At 44.5% G+C, this 11,471-nt stretch overlaps 1 protein-coding gene and 1 pseudogene across 1 annotated transcript in view; one reads left to right on the top strand and one right to left on the bottom strand.

Moving 5' to 3' along the window:
* Nucleotides 1-11,471, bottom strand: part of TMEM165 (transmembrane protein 165) — a 22,901-nt gene continuing 11,430 nt past the window's right edge. The window contains exons 3-6 of the mRNA XM_021707435.1: nt 5,541-5,716; nt 4,851-5,033; nt 1,474-1,579; nt 1-767 (exon numbers count right to left, since the gene is read on the bottom strand). Of these exons, the coding sequence (XP_021563110.1) occupies nt 691-767; nt 1,474-1,579; nt 4,851-5,033; nt 5,541-5,716 (542 nt within the window). The 3' untranslated portion in view covers nt 1-690. The remainder of the gene's footprint in view (nt 768-1,473; nt 1,580-4,850; nt 5,034-5,540; nt 5,717-11,471) is intronic.
* Nucleotides 8,993-9,877, top strand: LOC110594653 (annotated as a pseudogene).

The raw sequence follows: 11,471 nt of genomic DNA, 5'->3' as shown, positions 1-11,471 counted from the left end.
TACTTGTCATACCACTTTTATTTACATTGTCTCTATGTTACATTTTTTTTTTTTTTTTTAGAAAAAATATGAATACATTCATAGTATTCTCTTTTAATTTGGTAATTCCACATTGTCAAATATTGACTGTTTTTATATTGGGTGTCCTACCCAATTAAAAAAAAGAGAAAGGATGGGCCTGGCAGACAGTTTTTGTGTCATATTACTGATATAAATAAGAGTAATACCATATTTGCATATTTGTCTCTTGTTTTAAACAAACAACCTAATTTTGGAAAGACTGAGGATGCTTAAACTACGGCCCACTGGCTCAGGGAAATGTCTTAAAAGTAGAATTCATTCTTTTCCCAAGGGAAATTTTTAAGCGCCTGAGGAGAAAGGGTGTATTCCTTATGAAGGGTGACTGCTGAAGGACGATTGAGTGGTGGGCCCACCACACAGTCCTAGACATGGGTCCAGTGTTAACATAATTAAGCTGAAGAAAAGCCCACACCTGGAAGTCAGAGTTCTTTTAAAAATCCACATCACAAACAGAATCAATGTTATCCCTTTGGATCTAATACTTTCATCAAATGGGTCAAACTCACAAATCAATGCTACAAAATACAGTATTTTCCATCACTTCTAGTTGTAATGTACACTATATACAGAAAGATGAGTTACCTATCTTAAATACAGATGAATAAACTGTTAAAAACCAGAATCGGGACTTATAAATAGTGCAGAAAATGCAAACGCCAAAAAAACGATGCCTCCTATGATGGTCACTGGAAGAGAAGAGAAAAAAGTCACATATAGTAAAATTCTCATTACCTGATACTGCACGAAAGTGAGGCCACCAATGAGGGGGCCTATTCTTCCAATCTAGTAAAAACCAACCCTGAACACAAACAGGAGCCACATTTACACAGCAAGCAACTAGCAGCACACACCCAGCTGATCTGCTGATCTGCCTTTGTCTCTAGCACCTTCTGAGAAGTGAGGGGTGACATAAGATGGGGATGGCGCTGACCAGCAACAGAGCATGGTAACTCGCCTCAAGACCTACTCCGTAAGAGAGAATGTTCAGCAGCCTTCCGACCAGCAAAAAGCTGCAATTATCCCATCTTGAGACCTAACACTCACAACTGCATAGGAAATTCCAGCAGAATCAATACATACTGTCTCCACCTATGATTTCCAGTCTTAGAGACACACTTTTAAAACCCCATATTTCTCATTCTTCCACATGGTGACTGCTTTACTGGATAAGATCATGTTAACAAAAAGCTACTAAGGACAACAATAATGCTTTCTGATGAATCTGTATCCTACTGACTTCTACATGTATAAAAAACAGTCCGTGTTTGCAGCACCAGGGGTAACACTTCTAAAATACGGTAATTAAAAAGACCGGGTATACTTTAGAAGCAAAAAATAAAGTTAACATCCTTTGTCTAATCTCTCAGTGATTCTAAAAAGTTAAAGACTCACCAGTTCTGACAGAGATCTTCTGGGCGATCATTCGTCCTCCAATTACTGCCAGGCCTGTGCACAGGCAGTGTCCCACGGTCCCACCCACTGCGACTCCATAGGGATCCTAGGGGCAAGCACAGCAGCGTAAGTCTAACCAGGGTGCAAAAGAGAGCCAGCAAGATGCTCCAGCAATGGAGGTCAACAACAAAACAGCCTAAGAAAGCTGTGAACATTCAGATGTCTAATAAATTTTAAGATACAATTGCTGTCTAAAGGCCTATGCATCGGTTACTCCTAAAACCAAACCTTAAAGCTAAAGAAACTCAAAGCAATCTGTAAGATCAAAAGTAATCATGATGAAACAGAGCTAACTGACCTTTCAGCAATTATTAAATTTCATTTACAGGCCATGTTTAGCACTCATGTGACAACTGCTGGGAAGACTTAACCTGTTCCTTCAGGCAGCGTTTGACCTCTAAGTAAAAGTAAGCCTTCATTTACAGTGGAGAGTATGGCAGGAACCAGGCCTCATTTTCCACTGTACCTGCAGTGCTTTTTAACTCAGGGTAGAAAACCAAGTGTTCCAGTAAACATGTGCTCAGATTGGGGGGTAGGGGAGGAGTCAGTAAAAGTTTTCCAGAAAAGACAGCCCTGAAGTGAGAGTAAGAGTTAGGAGTTAGCAAGAGGGCCAATGGCAGGACTCAGCACTTCTAGAAAGAACTGGTGAGTCCCAAGAGAACTCCACCCAGGCAGGCGGGTGCCAGATTGTGGAGGGTCCTACAAATGTCAAAGTCAAGTGCAGATAACGGACTGGAGGGAACGAAGCTGACAAAGGGGTCAGCTGGGAAGCCACTGCCCCAGCCCTGGTAAGAGACACGTCATCCTGGATTGGGATGGTGACTGAAGGAGAGAAGCAGATGAATGAGAATTGAAGGAGGCATGCTTAACACACACACACACACACTGAGTTTGAGTCTCACTCTGTTGCCAGGCTGGAGTGCAGAGGCATGCTCACAGCCACGGCAGCCTCGACCTGCTGAGTCCAGGTGATCCTTCCGCCTCAGCCTTCCAAGTAGCTGGAACTACAGGTGTGTGCCACCACACCCGGCTAATTTTTTGATTTACCGTAGAGATGAGGTCTCGCCAAGTTGTCCAGGCTGGTTTCACACTCCTGGACTCAGGCAATCCTCTTGGCGTCAGCCTCCCAAAGTGTTGGGACAGCAGGTGTGAGCCACCGGGCCCAGCTAACCTATCTTTGTGATAAGTGATGTGTTATGAAAGAAGGATCAGCCAGGCACCCTTCCGCCATCACAGCCCAGCTTTTGAGACTGGGGAGGGGGAGGAGTAGCATTTGGAAGAGAAGCAGAATTGAGGAAAGGGGTTTTTTAAAAAATGACAAGAAAACTGTCCATACTAAAAATGCTCACAGAATTGGGCTGAGAGAAAGGACAAGGTTTATGCTGGGAAGACCACAACCCAGAATACAGAAGGGAAGGCCTGCCACCACCAGCGGGAGTGGAGATGGGACTGTGAAGGCTGCAGAAATCGAGGAGACATGATCTAAAGCACCTGCTGTGAAGGGGAAAGAAGTACTGCCTTTCCCAGACTGTGTGTTATGACTCCGAAAACTGCTACCCTGGAGGGTGGTCTCATTGTACTTGAAACTTGAGCTGGGTGTGGAGGTGCATGCCTGGAATTCCAGCAAGGCAGGAGGCTAAAGTGGAAGAATCCCTTGAGGCCAGACCAGCTGAACAACTAGCAAGACTCTGTCTCAAAAAAAGAATGTGCCAGGCGCGGTGGCTCATACCTGTTTCTGCCCTTCAAGAGTTCACTAATTATCCTGCGGTGCTGGCAGTGTGCTGGGTCAGGGATATGGTCTACACCGTCTGGGCGTCAACCTACTTCACCCAGAGAACAGTCTGCAAGCAGGTAATCCTGTGTCCAGTCGAGGAGATACAGGAATATGGTCACACAGCAGGAGACTCAGACCCAGCCGCAAGAGCCACGCACAAGCTACATACAAGCCACACACAATCCACGCTGCAGAATGTAGGGGGCCAGGGTGAACCTTTCAAAAGTCACTCAATGTCACATGGACGGCATAGAGGGAACTGCAGGGGCCTGCCGTCCCCACTGCTCCTCAGAACCACCACCAAAGAGCATTTACTTTTATGTCCCAATTCCTGCCATTTGAAAGCCAGCAAAAGGCTTGAAATCAACAGGGACACAGGGCACAGCTATTAAAGCAATATTTTCTGTAGAAAGGTGGTTTTATGGGAACCAAATGAAAAATAGAGATCCTTTCCCCACTCCTGCAAAATACAGCATTTCTGAAGGTTGCATGGCAAAACTGTCTCACAACCTCAGTCCTGGTCCTCAGCTGTCTTCTATTTTACTGCTGCCTGTTTTTTATGGTAGACATTTTCAAGAAGTTAGAAGAGCCTGAAAATAGGAACACACTCCATCCACAACCATCACCTCAGTAAATCTTGATAAATCCATGTGGACGATGACACTGCATATGAACTCCACAATTCCTCTCAGAAGGAAGAAAGATCAAAAAATAAAAAAACAAGCTGGGTGCAGTAGCTCACACCTGTCATCTTAACTCTTTGGGAGGCAGATGTGAGAGGACTGCCTAAGTCCAGGGGTTCAAGATCAGCCTGGGCAACATGGCAAGACCTTGTCTCTACAATAAATCAAAAAATTAGGCGTAGTGGCACACGCCTGGAGTTCCAGCTACTTGGAAGGCTGAGGTGAAAGGATCGCCTGAGCCCAGGAGGTCAAGGCTACGGTGGCTGTGAGCGTGCCACTGCCATCCAGCCTGGGTGACAGAGTGAGACTCTCACTCAAAAAAACAAAATAAAATAAATAAATTAAAAACCAACAGGTGTCTTTTAGGAAGTGGCATTTAACACCATGAATAAGACACAGCAGAAAAGGCGACATAGCAGGCAGCCCCAGCTCTAGCCCTCACCTTGATGCTGACCCGCTCACGTCCTCAGACAGGTAACCCAGCTCAGGTTCTCCATCTGCAGAGCCAAGGCTAGAGCACCAGGTGACCTGAGAGCTCCTCCAGCTCACCATTCTAGGCCTTGGTACTCCAGGGCTAAAACTTAACAAGAGTTTTCTATATAGAAACGAACAAGTCACCCATAAGAGCAGTACCCAAAGATAAGCACTTTAAACATTTTCATTCCTTAAGTCTTTTTTTTTATTAAAAGTAAGTCTTAAAATTTCTGTTATTAAACTGATGTAAATAATGGGAACAGTTCTCTGCTGGCCAGACTGGCTGCTTCTGAGTCTCCATGGAGACATGCCCGGTGTTCTCTGAAGCAAGTAAGCACTACGTTTAGCTTCAGTACAAGGGCAATCTTCTATCAAACATCACTTACCTCTCTAGCTGCCAAAACAATCGTGGTTAGTTGAGAGCGATCACCCCATTCTGCTAAGAATGTTAATGTAAGAGCTTGAACAAAAATGGGTGAAATAAAATGCAACCACTTCTTCTGAGGTATGGCTGTGCTTGTACCAGTTTCAACATCTCCTGGCCCGTTTAAGAGTTTGGTTCGCTGAAACTAAAACAAATGACACTAATTTCAGGAAGCAAATAAAAATTACACAAAATCACTTCATCTGTCTTTTTAAAAAGTGCTTGACCTCTATGGAGCACGCTCCAAAGAAACTGCATTATGTGACCCTAACTCCCCATCTGAATCACCAGAGTACCAAGTGCTGCACCATCCTCAATCCTTCCATTCCTCCCCAAGCCAGGTCAACTTTTACTAAGCACTGACTATTCTAGATGCTGTGGAAGAAACATGGGAAGTAACTATACACACAGTTCCTGCCCTTCAGGAGCCTGGAACCTTCCAGTCAGGAGCCTGACTGTCTGCACTCTGTGTTCCTCCTTTCTCTCCCATATTTCCACCAATCCAGAGTCCTGGCGCCACCAGCTGTAGGAAGCTGAGTACTTGTGTGTGGCCCAGGAGCATTACACAGATGTGGCTACTGAGAAGCCTCTGAGTGTTTATTCCAAGTTGAGGGCCCTTCTGGCCCAGAGGCTCCAAAGTGCCATGACTTACCTCTTCATCTTTCTTCTTCAATTCTGCTTGGACTTCTTCTAGCTCCTCTTGGCCCTCATCAGGGCTCATCTTTAAGCCTTCTCGAAGCATTCTAATGCCAAAAATGGCAAACAGTGCCGTTGACACATAGTATGTATATACCCTGGGGATGACTGTGGTGGCATAGCCAAACAGAACTGGAAGAAATGCAACAAGACGTCTGTTCATGGTCACGTGTCACAACCAACTCAAGAACAGTAACTTACCATTGCTCACAATAGCAGCTAAACTCATATGTAATAATCTTAAATAATCCCACCTCTTTCCCTCCACCAATAATAGCAAGCCCAAGCCAAGGCCCTCACAGCTTGCCAAAAAAGCAAGGGTGCAGGGCAACCCCCCTTGGGTCCCCTCCTGCTGTTGGGAGCTTTTCTGTCCTCTCAATAAATCTTGCTTTCAAAAAAAAAGAAAGAAAGGGTGCAGCTGAAGTAGCATGTCCCCCAGAGCCCATGAGACTGCGCTCCCCTCATGTTCCCTCTGAACCCATCCCCAGGGCTGGCGGCCCTCTTCTGGGCAGGACAAAAGGCGGAAAGGGGGCTTGGCTCTGAGGCCCTCCAAGGAGTCCAGGACTTTACAACCTGGAAGTACACCACTTTCATATGAAGCTGGTATTTCCTCCTCATCACAAACCTTTAAATTAAGAACTTCCATAGTGAAGAATCATGACAAGATTCTCACACTGCATGATTCAAACCCTAGTCCTTTGTGACTATTTAAAATAAGAATATCTTATGGAAAAAAACCTAAAAATTCCTATATGTACATTAAAATGTTTACAATAGACTCAAAAATCATATTCAGTCCCAAGTTTTCCTACTCAAAAGGAAAAACAATTGTCTATGTTATACCCAAAAATGATACTTGGAATGACATCAAGAGCCTAAATCCTAACTGTGAGACACAAGTACATCAGTCCCATCAGTAATTGAAAGTTAAGAACTGGCCAGGCACGGTGTCTCACGCTATAATCCCAGCACTTTGGGAGGTCGAGGTGAGAGGACTGCCTGCGCCCACAGGTTCGAGGCCAGCCTGGGCAACTTGGCGACACCTCTTATCAAAAAATTAGCTGGGTTCTTGCTCCCTCTCTCTCTTGCTCTCTCTCTCCCCGCCACTCTCTCACTCTTTCTCCCTCTCTCCCTCTTTCTGTCTCTCCCCCTCTCTTGCTTTTTCTCGGTTACAGACCCTCTCTGTAACAGCCTCAAAAAAAAAAATTAGCCGAGTATGGTGGCATGTGCCTGTAGTTCCAGCTACTTGGAAGGCTGAGGCGGAAGGATCACCTGAGCCCAGCAGGTTAAGGCTGCAGTGGCCATGAGCATGCCACTGCACTCTAGCCTGGGTGACACAGTGAGACTCCAATTCAAAAAATAAAAAAGTTAAGAACTATGCAAGTGTCAGGACACAACCATACATAAAATAAATGCAACTACTCTTCATCAGTTCTTTTTATAAAATGATAAGGCATTTATAAATCTGCCTGAATATCATGTGTATAACCATATATATAAAAGCTATTCCCTACTGTATTATAAAATTGTAAAGGTTTTACAAACATGTTTAGAAAAGAAGCAAACCTACACTTGTGTGCATAGCTGTATCTGAATTATAATCATATATTACATAATTATAATATGTATCATAGTTGTATCTCACACACGACACTGCCATCTATTTTCTAGTTCTGCCCACTGAAAATTTCAGGCCAAGAAGCAAGACCTCTCTCTCAGTAACAATGCCCCAGATGAGGGTTCTGAACCCGTTCTCCACTAAAAGGTCCCTCAAGACCAATTCCAGAACTGAAAAGAGCAGGAACAAGAGGAACCTGCCGTGTCTTGCTACAACTAGAAAGTGTACATGAAGAGGACATGGCGGGGCGGGGGGGGGGGGGAAGCAGCCTGGAAGGCTCCCATTGCCTAACTGGGAATGTAATCAACAAAACAGTTGCATGATTAACTGTAAACCACTGGAAAGGCATAACCCTGTACTGACAACAAACAGACAAACGAGAGGAAGGAGAGCTCTCGCTTGCAGCACAATGCCAAAGTTCACTGGTCCACATGAAGAAAATAATAGAATTAGAAAGTCACCATGTTGCAAGCGCCAAGAAAAAGTTTAAATCATGCAAAAACCATCAACTGATGTTAAATTTATGGGGAAATTTTGATGAGGAACAGGATATTTGTAGACTGCATATTAGCTGCCACTGAAGACAAAGACAACACAAGAGAAATCTCAACTGAGTGATCAAAATTAGTATCACCAAAGAGGTATGAATGAACACCCATGTGTGTCCAGATGTGTAATCTAATCCAAATATGAGGAAACATCAGCTACACACAAAAACAAGAACAGTCCACGGAGGGAGAGGGAAACATTGTACTCTTCAAAAAATGGTGATGTCATAAAACACACTTTAAAAGTCTAAGAAAATACTTCAGATTAAAAGACTAAAACGTTAATAACTAAATGCAATACCTGACAGAGGCTGAATCATATTCTGGAGGGAAAAATATTGCTACAAAGGATATTATTAGGCCACCTAACAAAATTTAAATATGGATAAAGTATTATATGAACATATGTATCTATATAAAGACGGTACAATTCTATGTGTACGTACATATATACATACATATAATTTTATATAGTCAGACCTATCATAAATGCTAAAGCAAATGGAGAAAAATATTAGCAGTAGGTAAATCTGGGCAAAAAGTATAGAGGTGTTCTTTGTACCATCTTACTTCTGCAACTTTGTAAATTTATTTTTTTATTTTTTGATAAGGAATCTCACTCTGCCACCTACACTGAAGTGCAGTGGCATGCTCCCAGCCACCGCAGGCTCAACCTGTTGGGCTCAGGCAATTCTTCTGCCCCAGTCTTTCAAGTAGCTGAAACTACAGATGTGCACCACCACACTCGGCTAATTTTTCATGATTTATTGTAGAGACAAAGTCTCACACAGTTGCTCAGGCTGGTCTCGAACCCCTGGGCTCAGGCAATCCTCTCACCTCAGCCTTCCACAAGCGCTGGGATAACAGGTGTGAGCCACTGTGCCCGAACAGCTTTGTAATTAAAATTAAAATTATAAGTAATATTCATCCATGGAAATATAGGCTAATTTAAAAATAACAGCCCTATTATTTGAGATAAATTTCCAATTTTAGAAAAATGTTTACAGTTGAGATATTTGCTTTGATTAACTGTGTACCAATAATAACTAATGATCTAATCCACAGAGTTAACATTTAGACACTTGATGGAAACTGTCATCATTTAAAATTACATTATATGCATTTTTTTAATTACATATAAACATAGCAAGGCAATCCATAAGAGATTTTGAAGCCAAAATTTAGGGTAAAATTCTGTAAAGAAAGTAATAAGGCTTTTTTTTTCCTCCAAAAGGACACCAAATGGCAGATGACGCCGGTGCAGCGGGAGGGCCCGGAGGCCCTGGGGGCCCCGGAATGGGAAGCCGCGGTGGCTTTCGTGGAGGTTTAGAGGCCGAGGTCGTGGCCGGGGTCGGGAACGAGGCCGTGGAGGTCGCGGAGGAAAGGCCAAGGACAAGGAATGGATGCCCATCACCAAGTTGGGTCGCTTGGTCAAGGACATGAAGATCAAGTCACTGGAGGAGATCTATCTCTTCTCCCTGCCTATCAAGGAGTCTGAGATCATTGACTTTTTCCTTGGCGTCTCTCTAAAGGATGAAGTTTTGAAGATCATGCCTGTGCAAAAGCAGACTTGCTCTGGCCAGCGGTCTAGGTTCAAGGCATTCGTTGCCATTGGGGACTACAATGGCCACATCGGTCTAGGTGTTAAGTGCTCCAAAGAAGTAGCCAGTGCCATTTGGGGGCCATCATCCTGGCCAAGCTGTCCATCGTCCCTGTGCGGAGAGGCTACTGGGGGCACAAGATTGGCAAGCCCCACACTGTCCCTTGCAAGGTGATTGGCCGCTGTGGCTCTGTCCTGGTACACCTTATCCCTGCTCCCAGGGGAACTGACATCGTCTCGGCCCCCGTGCCTAAGACACTGCTCATGATGGCTGACATTGATGACTGCTACACCTCAGCCAGGGGCTGCACTGCCACCCTGGGTAACTTCACCAAGGCCACCTTTGATGCCATCTCTAAGACTTATAGGTACTTGACCCCTGACCTCTGGAAAGAGATAGTATTCACCAAGTCTCCTTATCAGGAATTCACCATCTTGTCAAGACCCACACCAGAGTCTCCAAACAGAGGACCCAGGTTCCAGCAGTGGCAACAACACAGGGTTTTCATGCAAAAAAAATAAAGTGAACTAAGCCCCCCCCACAAAAAAAAGAAAAAGAAAGTAATAAGACTTAAAGGAGAAAAAAAGGTAAATTTTAAGCTTTTAAAAAAGAGTTGAAGGTCAGGCACAGTGGCTCATGCCTGCAATCCTGCACTTTGGGAGGCCATGGTAGGAGGACCACTTAGCCCAGGAGCTCAAGACCAGATTGGGCAACATACCTTATCTCTATCAAAAAAAAAAAAGAAAAAATTGCTGGGTGTGGTGGCCATGTGCCTGTAGTCCAAGCTACTAGGGAGGCTGAGGTGGGAGGACTATCTGAGCCCAGCAGGTTGAGGCTGCAGTGGCTGTGAGCATGCCCCTGCACTATAGTCTGGGCAACAGAGTGAGACTGACTCAAAAAAATAAATTGAACAAAACACCATAATGGTTTTATTTGAAACAAATACCAGAAATTAGATCTTTACAACTTCTTAAATTTAACATGAAAAATTTAGGCCGGGCTCGGTGGTTCAGTCAGTAATCCCAGCACTTCGAGAGGCTGAGGCAAGTGGATTACCTGAGCCTGTGGGTTTGACACCCGCCCAGGCAACTTGGTGAGACCACATCTCTACAATAAAGCAAAAACTAGCTGGGCATGGTAGTGCATGCCTGTAGTTCTGGCTACTTGGAAGGCTGAGGTGGAAGGATCGCCGGAGCCCAGCAGGTCGAGGCTGCAGTGGCTGGGAGCATGCCATGGCACTCCAGTCTGGGCGACAGAGTGAGACTCCAACTCCAAAAAAAAAAAAATTTAGACAACTTCAATATGGTAGTGGGTACATAATTGTTCAAAATTATTTAAGAGAATATACAAGGAAAAGGTCTGAAGACCACAGGCACAGATGTTTTAGGAAATCCAGGTAAGAGAAGTTATCAGCACTGGTACCAGGAAACCCGGTGAGCATGAAGGCAGAACAGGCCAGCAGTAGCAGAGCAGGAGGAACTGCACACAGGAGGGCTGTAGAGCAGCGGCTGGGACCACTGTTATCCTCAGGCTGCAAGCTCAGCTGTGATGTTCCCAAGACAGTTTCAATTGTTCTAAACATGTGACTTCACCATCTGCAACTCTCCCCCTATTTCCTCAAATCAGCGTTTGCTCTTTAAGAGAAAACTATGGCCAGGCACAGTGGCTCATGTCTGTCATCCCAGCACTTTAGGAGGCTGAAGTGAGAGGACAGCCTGAGCCCAGGGGTTCATACCCAGCCTGGGTAACTTGATGAGACCTCATCTCCACAGTAAGTAAAAAAAATTATCCAGGTATGGTGGCGCACACCTATAGCTCCAGCTACTTGGAAGGCTGAGGTAGAAGGATCACCTGAGCCAGCAGGTGGAGGATGTGATGGCCATGAGCATGCCACTGTAGTCTAAACAACAGAGACCCCGACTCAAAACCAAAAAGAGAAAATTGTGTTTTCAGTGTGAAATATGAATAATGCACATACTATTTTCCCAAATGTGAAGAGAATTCAAATTATTTTCATCATTAAAATGTTCATATATGCCGGGCTCGGTGGCTCAGCCTGTAATCCTGCACCTTTGGGAGGCTGAGGTGACTGGATTGCCTGAGCCCGCGGGTTTGAGACC

Source organism: Carlito syrichta, unplaced genomic scaffold (genome assembly GCF_000164805.1).
Source record: "Carlito syrichta isolate Samal-C Ts95f unplaced genomic scaffold, Tarsius_syrichta-2.0.1 Scaffold117951, whole genome shotgun sequence".
Taxonomy (NCBI): domain Eukaryota; kingdom Metazoa; phylum Chordata; class Mammalia; order Primates; family Tarsiidae; genus Carlito; species Carlito syrichta.
Note: the sequence above shows the minus strand (reverse complement) of the source record. Positions and strands in the feature narration are given on the sequence as shown.